The sequence below is a fragment of the Amia ocellicauda genome, chromosome 15, assembly GCF_036373705.1.
Source record: "Amia ocellicauda isolate fAmiCal2 chromosome 15, fAmiCal2.hap1, whole genome shotgun sequence".
NCBI classification, from domain to species: Eukaryota; Metazoa; Chordata; class Actinopteri; order Amiiformes; family Amiidae; genus Amia; species Amia ocellicauda.
In genome coordinates, this window is record NC_089864.1 from 8,358,486 (window position 1) to 8,373,480 (window position 14,995).

General features: G+C 39.4%; 2 protein-coding genes across 2 annotated transcripts in view; one reads left to right on the top strand and one right to left on the bottom strand.

Annotated features, from left to right (window-relative positions):
- Positions 1-14,770, bottom strand: part of ccdc146 (coiled-coil domain containing 146) — a 33,810-nt gene extending 19,040 nt beyond the window's left edge. The window contains exons 1-2 of the mRNA XM_066724750.1: positions 14,631-14,770; positions 10,118-10,291 (exon numbers count right to left, since the gene is read on the bottom strand). Of these exons, the coding sequence (XP_066580847.1) occupies positions 10,118-10,279 (162 nt within the window). The 5' untranslated portion in view covers positions 10,280-10,291; positions 14,631-14,770. The remainder of the gene's footprint in view (positions 1-10,117; positions 10,292-14,630) is intronic.
- On the top strand, positions 2,614-9,363 carry fgl2a (fibrinogen-like 2a). Its single transcript, XM_066724751.1, has 2 exons — positions 2,614-3,305; positions 6,228-9,363. The coding sequence occupies exons 1-2, from the start codon at positions 2,699-2,701 to the stop codon at positions 6,929-6,931; spliced, it is 1,311 nt and encodes a 436-aa protein (XP_066580848.1). The 5' UTR covers positions 2,614-2,698; the 3' UTR covers positions 6,932-9,363.
- Positions 14,771-14,995: the final 225 nt, after the last annotated feature.

The window sequence follows — 14,995 nt, forward strand, 5'->3', positions numbered from 1 at the left end:
ACCTCTGATGTGGCAACAAGGCCAAGCAACTCGACTATGCACGAAAACACACGAACTGGGGTGCAGAAAAATGGCAGCAGGTGCTCTGGACTGATGAGTCAAAATGTGAAATATCTGGCTGTAGCAGAAGGCAGTTTGTTTGCTGAAGGGCTGGAGAGCAGTACACGAATGAGTGTCTGCAGCAACAGTGAAGCATGGTGGAGGTTCCTTGCAAGTTTGGGGCTGCAATTCTGCAAATGGAGTTGGGGATTTGGTCAGAAGGAATGGTCTCCTCAATGCTGAGAAGTACAGGCAGATACTTATCCATCATGCAATAGCATCAGGGAGGCATCTGATTGGCCCCAAATTTATTCTGCAGCATGACAATGACCCCAAACATACAGCGGCAGTCATTAAGAACTATCTTCAGCGTAAAGAAGAACAAGGAGTCCTGGAAGTGATGGTATGACCCCCACAGAGCCCTGATCTCAACATCATCAAGTCTGTCTGGGATTACATGAAGAGAGAGAAGCAACTGAGGCGCCTAAATCCACAGAAGAACTGTGGTTAGTTCTCCAAGATGTTTGGGCCAACCTACCTGTTGAGTTCCTTAAAAAACTGTGTGCAAGTGAACCTAGAAGAATTGATGCTGTTTTGAAGACAAAGGGTGGTCACACCAAATATTGATTTGATGTAGATTTTTCTTCTGTTCACTCACTTTGCATTTAGTTAATTGATAAATATAAACTATTAACATGTCTATTTTTGAAAGCATTATTATTTTACAGCATTTTTTCACACCTGCCTAAAACTTGATTGCAGGGCTATAAAGGAAAGGTGCACTGAAATCAGTCTTCCTATTTTCCAGACACCACCATTTAAAACACAATCCCCTACATAATACAAACATTTATTTGTTTTAAGCATGAAACATTATCTATGGATTACTTTAATCATTCCTTATTTAACAATATCCCTGGTCTAAATCTGGTTAATTTAAGTTTGCAATAGCATTCTGTTTTGCTGTGTTATAAAGTAACTGGTGCACTGAAACTATATATGACAAAAATGCACCCTCGAAAAAATGTGACCAAAAAGTACACAGTGATATGCTCGTTCTTAGAAATACTATAATCGTGTCATACTTTTTCATAATACAATGTTATTAAAGTCAAAGTTATTGCATAACTGCTTTCTGGTAAACCATGGTGTTTACAAGAAGCCAACTGTCAAAAAAATAAACAATTTAAAATTTCCATATAATCAAACTAGCTATAGCAACTACATTGCAGCTGAAAAAGCCAATGGCTTGGGAAGCTAAGAGTAGGAGACAACTGATGTAGTTAAATGGAACACATCCTTTAAAATATATATGTACATAATCAATAATTCAACAACAAATATTCATAAATAAAGCAAACAAACTTAGAGTGTCATAAGTGTCAGGGATGTAGTGAAGGTTATAGGAGAGTATATGGTGTACGAAAACTTATGTCAATGCACATATATCGTGTACTCACTTAATTTGCACAGCTTGACAGCTGAACACAAACTGCATGATTATTCATAAAATTCACAAATAAGAATACCATTCCTAATAACAAAATAGTATAAAGCCAACCCTCTGCTGAAATTATTTAGATTTTCACTTCCTCGGCTCAAAGGACTTTTAGTAAAGACCTGCTGGGCTGATCAGAGTATCTGACAGAGTAACGCGCTCGTTTCGCTAGCACCTTATTAGAGCAGGAATGAAAAGGTGATGATGTCACAAAGCCTGCCAGTAAAGTGGAAGAGCTGTCTCTGTGAATGTGCATCACGGCTCGAGACACGGCAGGGAACTTCCTCGGGTCCTGACAACAGGCAACACTAATTACCTGGAACTTAACCCACATGGACGTGTGAGAGTGTATTAGAAAACCACTGCTTCTGCACAGAGCGAGAGAGCGAGTGAGCGAGAGAGAATGAGGAGGGAGTGGAGAGTGGAGAGAGATTGTTGTGTGTTTTTGAACACTATGGCAATGAGCCCTAGAAGACATCAAAGTTGTGAACATATAATCTGTTTGACACACAACCCAGGGAAGACCCCTACACACACAGAGGCTATGAGGGGTGTGCCTTAGCCTTGTACTTACGGGAGTGACGCAAACAAACCTTTTGCCTCGTTTAAATTAAATTAAACATTTAATTAAATAAAGACAACATAAATAATGGCATTGTTAATTTAATATCTGTGTTTAAGGCCTAAGGACTGAACAGGAAGCAGACTGTTCAGCATATGTAAAACTAGGATGAGAGGATTAATATACGTGTACACACAAACACACACATATTTAATTGCATCAGTTATATATGATTCACTTCAAGACAATGTAACTTTCTTACATGCATGTCACAGAACAACAACACAGTTACAGTAAGGATCGTAAGAGAATAACTATTTTTGTACAGAGTGATCTCACTGTTCAGAGGAAAGTACTGACTGACAGGCATTGTAATTCAGCCAAGTACTACCTACTCCGTTCTGTTTTCCTTTTTTTCTACAGAACTAATATCGCTCTCACAAACTTATTACGCAAGAGGTTCCCACCCACCCCTTCCTCAAACTGCTCGCACTGCTCTCCCTGCCTGATATTAATGAGACAGCTATAAAAGTAGGTGGCAGCTCTTTAAGCTAGTTTCTGCAAGAGGCAAACAGCGAGCTCTAGCATTTGACAGCGACATGAAGCTCGTCTCTCTCTGTGTGTTCGGCGCTGTGCTGCTGGCCGGGGCAGGGAGCAGTGCGGAAACAGATGAGGGATCTCCCAAGGAAGGGAAGGGCAGCTGCTCTGTGCGGCTCAGACCCAGCGGGCACTGTGGGGAGGACGACGAGTGCCCGTACCAGGTCACCCTGCCGCCCCTCACCATCCAGCTGCCCAAGCAGTTCAGGATGCTGGAGAAGACCATGAAGGAGCTGCAGAGCCTCAAGGCGACTGTGAACAAGCTCAAGAGCGCCTGTCTGGAGTGCAAGCAGCAGGGCGACCAGATCCCGCAGAAAGACAGCAGCGAGGCGCCGGGCATGGAACCAGCCAGCAATGACGAGGGCAGCAAAGCCCAGCAAAGCACCAACATCCACGAGCTGCAGACCAAGATGAACAAGATGTCCATCAGTCTGAAGAATGCCAGGAACCAGATCAACAGCCTGCAGGGACGCTTCGAGGAGCTCAACCTGCTCAACATGAAGAACGTGGAGGCTATGGTCAACAACAAGGTAGAGAACCTGACTGGAGTCGTTGACGGACTAAACAACAAGTGCTCCAGTCAGTGCGCGATGCAGACCTCACCGCAGTGTAAGCGTCTCCTTTTCATATCTGTGACTAAACTGGCAGAATGCTTTAATGTCCGCCGAATTCATATTCAGAAAAGAGCTTTTATTTTGTGCACGTGTTGGTTATTTAGGAAAACTAAATGCAAACATAAATAGAGTTTGTAATGTCTTCCATTTAATGCATATTAGAAAGCTACATTTTTTTCTATGATGTAAAGTTGCTGCAAAAACCTGTGCAAAACACTGACAATTTAAAATACTGAATCTAGGAGGTGCAGCTAACATCCTTGGCAACAGGCAGAAACCAAGTAAAATATAAAGTAACGCAATGATCATCCAATAATTTAGTATGAACTTTGACTTCTGAATGTGACTGTTAAGACTGAAATAAATATATATATTTAGACACACACAAACAAACATACATACAAGTTACCGGAATTAAATAAAAGGATGGAAAATTCTTGGAATGAAGAATAATCAAAATCAATGTCTTTGGTTCATAGAAAAATGTATTGTACTTATTAAATAGCCTCATATATATGAAAATAACAGAAAGATTAAAACAATATGGCTTCAATATGAACCATCTAGAACAATATGAGATGTTGAGGATATTGCCACAGATGTGTGTGCCATGAATAATCAAGAAATATAGTATAGCAAGTAGTATTGAGAGACAGTTTGCACTGACATAGTTAAAGGAAATGTTTGTAGTGTACATATTCTTGAAATGAGTAAAATGTAGTCAGGAGTCATTCTTTTCCCTAACACATTGTCTTGTTATAAGGACAACTGCGAAGCTTACCACAAGAATAACACACAATATATACCACATCCCTCTTCCTCTCTCTCTGACTAAAACCATAGAAAGAAACACAGATAGATGTATTCACTATTGAAACATTGCTATATATTTGATATCTAAATGTCAGCAATGGAGCATACAAAATATTTTAAAGATATTCAAGTGCAAAAGTACAGAAAGAAAACAAATTTAAAACTGAATGGTGCATTTAATGGAGTTAAATGAAAAACAATTAGTTTGATAAAAACAGCATTTGTAACTTCACTGGCAATCCCGGTGACAGCTGTGTATATTTAGTCAGATTATGATCTAAAACTTACAGCATCGCTGCTTAAAATTACTGCGACTTTTGCTCTGGATGAAATAAGATAATCAGTGCTTAGACAGTGAAACTATTCAGAGAGTTCATCAAAGTGTCAATTTGTACTCTGTTAGACAAAGCAATATAGACCAGCACTGTTGAGCAGCACTGACAGTACAAACGCAGCCGCAGTGAACTTGTGTATCTAATTATAATGTGATGCTTGCCAACGAAGCAGAATATTGCAATATGAATCTATGGCTGGTTATACCAATAATAGCATTACTTAACTTTGTAGGTATTTAAGGACTGTTTAAATAGAAATTGCCAAAACAAGCAGAATATGCACATGGTAGGAAAATGATATAGGCATTTGGCATTAATCTCTTCTCATGTCTCCATGTTCAGTGCTGGCACTTTCCAAAAATCTGATTCAAAGGAAGGTGATGTGTTCTTTCTGGAATCAACGGACAGAGAAAATAATTACATTGTTCTTTGATGCTCTTGCAATTCATACAGCTTGGACTTGGTCTGCTTACTTCCATCTGCCAAATAACTTGCTTTCGTTCATCCATAACCGAGAGCTGCATGAATTTAAGTCCTTTCCTCTTGTTTCTGTTTTTTTGCTTTAACTTTCCTTCCTGATAATTAAATAGCCATTGAATATAAAAAAAAAAAAGACAAAACTTGTCTAGTACTAAAAGCCCAAACCATAAAACACGTTATCTTAGACTTTGTAAATTGTTGGTTGTCTTTTTGGTCAACACTGAATTCCCTTTCTGCCTAAATGTATTTTTATGTATGTATTTTAAGATGAAGTCAATTACAGGTTGCACACCAGATCATCTTTTCTGATTTGCTGAATCCATTTGTTTCTACTCACCAATGCTGAACATCTGGCAGAGGAATTTGATTATTCCTACTGCTTTTTTAAGGGGACAGGGCAGTTTTTCTCCTGCTGGATGCAATGCTCTTTCAGGCACTTATAGATGCGGATATTGTCGTACAGATGGTTTATTAAACTAATTTGTCAAGGCAGGGTTTTTGTAATTGAGCTTTTCTATTTTATAGTTTTGTTTAGTAATTATGTCTTAAAGGGTTATATATTCAATTAACGCTTCATTATTATTATTAGTGTGGAAAAGTAGTAGAGGTCAGAGGTTAACAGTTATATTCCGGAAGGTACATCTGAACAGTGAAGATATTTAAAATATATGATCCTGCAGGGAATTTAATCAGTCTGCAGTCTTTCCTTCCCCAAACCGAAGCACTTCCTTTGTTATCAATTGAAAAGGTGCTTTAAAGTACATGAGCACTTTGACCCATGGACTGGTCAGAGCGAAGTACCAGGGAACAGACTGATGGCTTCTGGCTGCTTTAATAAGATATATTCCCAGCAATCAACTGGAAGCAGCTTGACAGGACAAATGCCTCCAAAAGGAAAGATTGCATCACTGTGCTGTCCTGCCCTTTCCCTCATTCAGCGGTGCCAAATTATGCCTTGGTCCTGGAAAAAGTCTGTCAGCTTTCTAGTCTTTTCAGAATACAGACGGTTGACAGAAATACATACAGCATTCTCCTAAACACGTTAACAATAACTCAAAAACACATGAATAGACATCTGTAAAATAATCGGACTGCATATGAACAATGAAAGAACCTTCTATTGTTTGTTTTTTCTCAATTTGCATTTCTTTCATTATATATTTCATATGAATGGCAGCATGTTGAGGGGGAATGTTGTAATTACCGTTGTCAATAGACCAATGAGGGAACAGGCAACTTGTTGAAACATTGAATCTAAAAACCCACTCTTTTTTTTTATTTTCCAACAGTCATAATAGCACCCAGAGACTGCTCCGACTACAATATGCTGGAAGAGAAGAAGAACGGCGTCTACAAAATCACTCCTGATCCCAAGAATGGCACCTTTGAAGTGTTCTGCGACATGGAGTCTTACGGAGGGGGCTGGACCGTGCTGCAGTACCGCCACAACGGCAGCGTCAGCTTCAACCGCACCTGGGCCGAGTATAAAAAGGGGTTCGGCAACGTGCACGGGGAGTTCTGGCTGGGCAACGACCGCATTCACCTGCTGACCAAAGCCAAGGACATGACCTTGCGCATCGAGCTAGAGGATTTCGAGGGCATGCGCGAGTACGCCAAGTACGAGCAGTTCTACGTCTCCAACGAGTTCCTGCGCTACCGCCTGTCCCTCAGCGGCTACTCCGGCACAGCAGGCGACGCCATGCACTTCAGCAAGCACTATAACCATGACCAGAAGTTCTTCACCACCCCAGACAAGGACAACGACATGTACCCGTCGGGGAACTGCGGGGCCTACTACGGCTCCGGCTGGTGGTTTGACGCCTGCATGTCCGCCAATCTGAACGGCAAGTATTACAACAAGAAATACAAGGGAGTCCGCAATGGCATCTTCTGGGGAACATGGCACAGTGTGTCCGACGAACACCCGACCAGCTACAGACAGGCTTTTAAAATGGTCAAAATGATGATCAGACCAAAAAACTATGCTCCGTAAGCCAGTGAATGCTCAGCTGTTGCTGTCAGACTATGAGGTTCAATAAACAAATGAAAATCCCTAGCATCAGAAGATACAGTAAAGCTATGTTATAAAGCTGGATTGTGGAAGTAAATACATTTAATTCCGATCTTAAAACTATGTGAATCATGAATTCGGTGTTAACAGATGAATGTGTCGAACAGAACTTTTCCTGAAATAGACTTTCAAACCACTTATGTCTGAGTGAAAATGAGACTATTGTGATTCAGTCTCACAAAAAAAAATGGTGTAACCATAGCACATACGAAGCAAAAAAATCCAGCAAAGAATGTTGTTTACTGGGACCAACATAAAAGATCAAAGATAAAGAATAATGGTTAATGATATGCTTCACCTAATACACATGTTGAGAATTTATTTTCTTATGTAATTTAAACTTGTTGCTTGCCGAAAACCATTAAAGCTGGCCATTAACCTCTGAAAATGCTAAACGCAAACAAGCAAACAAACAAATAAAAAAGCCTTTGCTTCTATAGAGCACAAGAATACAAGAGTACTGCTTTAATACAGTGTTTAACATTTTTTGTAAGGAGACTCTTACCAGAAACAATAGTGTGTGTAATACTGCCACCTTTCTTGTGTATATTTTATAATGTTTCATCCCATTTTGTTCAGGTTCAAAACAGAGAACATGTACAGTATTTATTTTTAGAAGTAGGATCGAACAGAATAGAATTTGATATGTGAAATGCTAAACGGTTCATATTGAGAGCAAGTGCATATTAAAAAGTTGACAGGTATTGCTGTTCATGAGAGGGGAAGTGAACTACTGAAAGAAATACACTCACCTAAAGGATTATTAGGAACACCTGTTCAATTTCTCATTAATGCAATTATCTAACCAACCAATCACATGGCAGTTGCTTCAATGCATTTAGGGGAGTGTTCCTGGTCAAGACAATCTCCTGAACTCCAAACTGAATGTCTGAATGGGAAAGAAAGGTGATTTAAGCAATTTTGAGCGTGGCATGGTTGTTGGTGCCAGACGGGCCGGTCTGAGTATTTCACAATCTGCTCAGTTACTGGGATTTTCACGCACAACCATTTCTAGGGTTTACAAAGAATGGTGTGAAAAGGGAAAAACATCCAGTATGCGGCAGTCCTGTGGGCGAAAATGCCTTGTTGATGCTAGAGGTCAGAGGAGAATGGGCCGACTGATTCAAGCTGATAGAAGAGCAACTTTGACTGAAATAACCACTCGTTACAACCGAGGTATGCAGCAAAGCATTTGTGAAGCCACAACACGTACAACCTTGAGGCGGATGGGCTACAACAGCAGAAGACCCCACCGGGTACCACTCATCTCCACTACAAATAGGAAAAAGAGGCTACAATTTGCACAAGCTCACCAAAATTGGACAGTTGAAGACTGGAAAAATGTTGCCTGGTCTGATGAGTCTCGATTTCTGTCAGAATTTGGCGTAAACAGAATGAGAACATGGATCCATCATGCCTTGTTACCACTGTGCAGGCTGGTGGTGGTGGTGTAATGGTGTGGGGGATGCTTTCTTGGCACACTTTAGGCCCCTTAGTGCCAATTGGGCATCGTTTAAATGCCACGGCCTACCTGAGCATTGTTTCTGACCATGTCCATCCCTTTATGACCACCATGTACCCATCCTCTGATGGCTACTTCCAGCAGGATAATGCACCATGTCACAAAGGTCGAATAATTTCAAATTGGTTTCTTGAACATGACAATGAGTTCACTGTACTAAACTGGCCCCCACAGTCACCAGATCTCAACCCAATAGAGCATCTTTGGGATGTGGTGGAACGGGAGCTTCGTGCCCTGGATGTGCATCCCACAAATCTCCATCAACTGCAAGATGCTATCCTATCAATATGGGCCAACATTTCTAAAGAATGCTTTCAGCACCTTGTTGAATCAATGCCACGTAGAATTAAGGCAGTTCTGAAGGCGAAAGGGGGTCAAACACAGTATTAGTATGGTGTTCCTAATAATCCTTTAGGTGAGTGTATACTTTAAAGGAAGGTTACCTGAACAAATACAGCTCTGGAAAAAATTAAGAGACCACTCCAAGTTCAGAAATCAATGTTAAGTGGTCTCTTAATTTTTAGTTTTAAAGACTCACACAATTTGTATTGTTTCCTGGGTTCAGAAACACATTGCTGGCAGAAGGCACAAAGTTTCTGAAATCAGAGGAAATGAGGTGTGATGCCTGTGTGGCTACAGCTAAACTGAACTCAGTGGCTGCGTCCTCTGAGCTACAGAGAAGCACAATTGGAGATACTGGAATAAAATGATCTGTGTACAGCTTATTAAATTATGTATATTAGAGCTTTTATATCACCTTCAAACAATTCTATTGAAAAAGTCAAAATATATACTTTTTTAAATTACAAAATGAATAAAGGTTTTGGTGAAAGACTGTCTTCTTTTCTTCATTACATCCCAGTCTTAGGTGGGGCCTCTATTATTCTGCTGCTTGTGTACTAATTACACCGATTCCATTAAACAGAGGATTTGAGACGTCTCCCAGTAAGACATCTCTCTCTCCCCAAGCAACACATGAAGAGCACGAGGTTACATGAATAAGTATTCTTCTCCCCCTCGATTATGAAAACGCTCTCGTTTTTAACGGCTAATTATAAAGCGTTTGGATCCTTTCTGCATACACTGCACTGGCAACCACACCACTCTATTATAGCTATCAAGCAAAGACAATAAAACTCAACCTCAATATTTAAACACGCCATCAATCACCCTTGTACCACATCATGAAAATTGTATGTTCCTAAGTGTGAACTCCTGAAGGCACTGAAATTATAATTAGTTTGTGACTGACTGGATGAATATTTAATCACAACACAAAAGGCAAAAGTCAGACTATATTTTAGCATCACATATTTAATGAGGCTTTCTATTCATTCTTAGAATAAGCAGCAAACCAACTGCCCAGCTTAAGTAACCACTGTGATAAACGATAAACCGATTTCTGAATTATAACGGTTGTTTTGAGATAAAGAGACAGTAATCATTTTATTATTTCTCCTGTTAAATTTGCATTGCCTTTTCAAGGGGATATTGATCGGAATTTGTTTAGGAGCCACAAACAGCTAAGCTTGGTAATTTCACCCCTAACCAATGTACTGTTATTATTATTATTAGCATCTTCTAACCTCATCAAGGCACTGCAATGCAGGGCTTGAGGAGACGTCTGCTGGCCCCTGCTCATGGAGGTTCACACGGGGAGGAATTGCTGCAATGGGCTTCTCCCTCTCAGTGCGCTCTTCCTCCTCCTCCTCCTCACTGACAGGGACGCTGTCTCCGCTGTGGCTCATGGCAGATGGCTTCTGTAAAGGACACAGTTAGATGAAAGGGTAAGAGAAGGCTCTCAAAGCGTTTGGCAGCACTCCTCTCTTCTGGACACAGGGAGGTGGGATTTTGTAAGGAATTTGCCAAGTGCTATATCTCCCCTTCGTTAGAAAAATCATCATGGAGATACAAGATAACAATAACTTTACCTCGCCCTCGCCCTAGGTTTCAATCGGAATAACAACTTTTACAGCGTGTCACAGCAGCTGTTTAATATATTCACAAACAAATCACCAGGGGACCCAAAGAACTCCCCCATGGCTTCTTCCCACAACTGCACAATTTAAACAAGACTCTCGCCTCAGACACAGTCCCATCTTTCCTTGTGCTCTATCCTACCCGCAGAACCGTTTGAGCTACAACAGGTACTCAATCACATGCAATATGTATGCAGTGCCCAGCTGCACCAAGTCTGGAAATTGACAGCCAAGCACAATTAAATATCTTTCACGCCTGCATGCTTTAGAGACAGGGTAACGAGCTCCAAAACAGTTGTTTAAGTAATACCACACGGAGCAATGCTCAAGTCACAAAGGTGCAGCAGGTCAACACAAGAGGACATGCACATCACATGTACTGTACCACTGCTCCTTTGGGGGGCATTCCCTGTTAAAAGGGCACCAGTAAAAGTTATGACTGACAGAGATGGCTAGCAAGACTCTGCGTTAACGAGCCTGCAATGTTAAACTAAGGAAACGTAAATCTCACAGCACATACTAACAGTAAGCTATGTTAGATACGAATGCAGCATCTTACCCATTCAGAGATGGTTTCTGGCCCCTTTAGGAAAACACTGACCTCCATTTATTGTCTCACACACCACCGGACGTGCGGAAGCGCCGCAGAGATTTGAAATAGCTTTGAGCTGATGTCACCTGAACTTTGACTTTGTACCTTCAACCGACATGTGCCATCACTTTGAATGTGCCCCAGGGGGCTATTCCTAAATACCTAGTAGGGGGAGTCATCAGTAAAGTAACAGGATCTTAAGGAGGGGTTTGATGAACAGTCAGCTGAAGTACAATTCATTTAGACCAGCCTTGCCTTGACACAATACTTACAAAATATTATGAAAGCATGTAACATAATAACAAAACAAATAAAGATGCAGGCCTTAGGTAACTTGGCAAACTTTGACTGCTATTGGTATTACGTGGCCAGAGGTAAATGATCTAGCTTTGAAGAGGCAGTCTTGATACACTACAAATGATGTTGAATACTTCATGCCTTGTTACAGACAATTAAAAGGCTGAACAGCTGGTAGTCTGGGCTGTACCAAATGGATGAAAACAGTGCTGCTAAGTCACGTAGAAAAAACTAGTCATGCATAATATGTGCATAGGAGTTTTCTACTGACTAATATTAATAGCAACTCCATTAAACTGTACTTTCTGATCTCACAAGATAATTCAATTTCACTGCTTCCTGTGCTTCGAGGTGGGTACATTTAATTAACATTTGGCAGTCAAACTATTTCATAATAGGAGTCTTATATAAATATAACAATTAAGTGCTTCAGTCCAGATAGTACTTTTATATATCATTTTTTACGGTTCAGCTAATTTACCCCCCCTATTACTATGACCCACGTTTGTGTAGGAAAATGAAAACAAAAACTAAACCGAGGCAAATCAACTGAAAACTTGAAATAAACTGCCACGGTCTGGATTTAAACTCAGATGCATTATTATATGTTTAAACTTTTGTAGTTTTTGAGAAGTTTATACTTCTTTATACTTTGTTTTCATGCTTTGTTGGTGGTCTAAAAAACAAATAATAACTTAAAATGATTTCCATCAGTTCAGGAATTAGGCTTAGGAATTTGCTTCACTTGACTGCATTAAACAAAGTACTGGAATTTACCACAAACTGTTTAAAAGGGTTTCACAAATCATCAGCACATACTACCATGTGCAAATGTATTACACATTTGATGCTGTGCAATTATCCTCATCCCCTCTCTCTAAATATCATTAACATTGTATGAGTAATACTGGCACTCAGCCACACAAAAGTATTGCTTCTTTCAGTTCAACAGCACATCTTCCGACTTAAATGACACACCACAGCTCCAGTACAGCATAGCTCTCTGAACCCTTTTCCATATCGGTCATCAGTTGTGTCTGGATTTTAATGAGCAAAGATTTGGAACAACACTCTGAAAATGGGTGTCTGCTAACTGACTTCATCATAATAAGAACAAAGTGTTCAAAGTCTTTACTGTGATGTAAAATTGCATTCCACTGGTATCAAGCTTGTCAGCTGTGAAAAGCAAAATCTGGAATCACTTTTTTTCAAAACCATATAATATATACATCATGGAACCAATACATTCCCTTAGAGAATAAATACTATACTAGCATGTTTTATGTATTTAATTAAGCCTAATACTGCCCTCTTAAGATGGTATGGCTGCTATTAAAGTAAAAACAGATTCCTATCTGCAATCACTACTTTGTAGCCAAGCCAATTCAAATCAGTATCTGACCATCTGTGTGTCTCACTGTTATGCTCAGTTGGTAAAATCAAAATACAACCATTACTTAATATTTTAAATGTGTTTGTTTGTTTGTTTCTGTGTTTGTGCCTGTTAATATTGAAAGATATCCACTGTATGTTTACTTGAACTGGAAAATCTCCACACATTCAAACTGACTGGGTATTAAGGAGGGAGGGGGCACATATATGACACTGACGACTAGCATGTTTTTATTTCTGTAATGATTATCTGTGACATAGTACTGAGAAAGTAAACAAAGAAATGTAGGGACTTGGGAAACCACTTGTTTTGCAAGGACCTGCACACGACCCCTTCACCCTGGCTGTAATTACACAGGCAATGGTCTGGAATCCTCAATGATATCAACAACTGTGGCTAATGAAAAAAAAAAGAAAAAAGTTTCAAGCAAACAAAACTCTCTCATAGAAATGCATTTCATCCAAACAAAAAAAGTGTTTTCCCGCAAAACACAGCTGCACTTCTTGACAAACAGTTCACAGCTGCTGCCATCTACTGGAAACAAACATTTACACAGGCACTGCAGTAATGCTCCATAGTCAAATACACACAAGAACTAGACTGCCCATTTATTAACATTTCGACGTTACAATTATGTATATTTTTATCTCTGATGCCTAACTTCTTGATTTAGACTTACAAGACATACTCAATATTACTTCTGTGTGTTCTCAATGCTGTACTGATGGTCGGCAAATCCAATAAACAATGGGAGAGCTCGAAGACAGGTCGGGAATTTGAAGTTACCCTTAAAATAGATCATTCAAAAAATTATTAGACCTTGGCTTATTTCAGTGTACTTCAAACTTCAAAATCCTGTTATCATGATGTGTAAAAGTGATCTGATTGTATGGCACTGTTGCTCCCACTAAATATGCATCCTTAATAATTTTACTCAATGAAAAACCAAATACGTGCATTAAGCTTTTTATCTGAATGACTGCTTTTTCTACCATCTTAATTTATATCCATGGTTGAATGATATTACAATTCAACAAGGGTGTTCATAAATTAGAATGCAAGTATTAATTTAAAATAGTGTAAATACTATCCAGTTTATAAAAAGCATATGCATGTTCATTAAACATGGTTATCATATTTTGTATTAAATAATCATAATATTATATAATGTAGCTATGGTTTCTATGGAAGCTAATTAAAGCCACAGGACAAAACAATAATGAGTTAATTCGAGATAATATTGCGTTATTTAAAACTTTTGTGCCAAGTAGATTATAGGCATGTGTACAGTGAGGATTACAAATATGAGTATAAAAATTATGTTTGCAGCATATTTAACCATTTAACTCAAATAATACATGTATTATTGATCCTCCTATAGAATGATCTGAATCTCAAAGCAAACTTATTAGCATGATAATAATACAAAAATTAATATCCGAAAAAACACGCAGTAGCCTATTATATCGTATTAACGCAATAATTATTACGAAATAACGCGATATTATGACGTATTAACGCAATTTTTTTTTCTGTTGCACTAATGAGCTTCCGTAGGTTTTGTCAGTTGCACAGAAAACATTACTTTGAAATCCCGTTGCTCAAACTTTTAATTGTTTCCAATAACATCAGTACACAAAACTGATTAAATACAACCTTACCTTCAATAAAATACCTCAGAGTCAAATTAAGACCCGATTCATAAACCTTATGACAATATTTACTACAGAGTTTAGCGATTATTAATGAAAATACCTGCTGTGCATATGAAACTAATGTCTTTATAGGAATAAATTCGTCTTCACACATATCTAGGAAGACCTGGCTAATTTACTTACCCGGGAAATCGTTTTGAAAACAACAACGACAACAATAAGTGCCTCCAAAAGATACGTACTAAATAATATATTCAATTTATGATGTTAAACATACAAAAACAAACAATAACTGCGCGTCAATCTCGGCCCGGGCTGCGGCTGCGTGTGGGGTTCCCATGACAACGCACAATCACAGCATGCCTCACTCTGATTGGTGCGCGCATTTCCGCCGTACAGGCCAGCCAATCAGAAGCGAGTGCGGTCGACACAGACTTCCTCATTTAAGTTACGTAATGAAAGCATCCATCAAGGCTGCCTTCATCGTTAGCGCGCATCTCACAGAGAAACTGCCGTGTCTTGCAAGTGCACGCTTTAATAGGCGGTCA

What these genes read in the sequence shown, in the direction of transcription:
- fgl2a (XM_066724751.1), top strand. Translation starts at nt 2,699, where the DNA reads ATGAAGCTCGTCTCTCTCTGTGTGTTCGGCGCTGTGCTGCTGGCCGGG. An exon ending in GATGCAGACCTCACCGCAGT is followed by an intron (nt 3,306 to 6,227) that starts GTAAGCGTCTCC and finishes ATTTTCCAACAG; the next exon opens with TCATAATAGCACCCAGAGAC.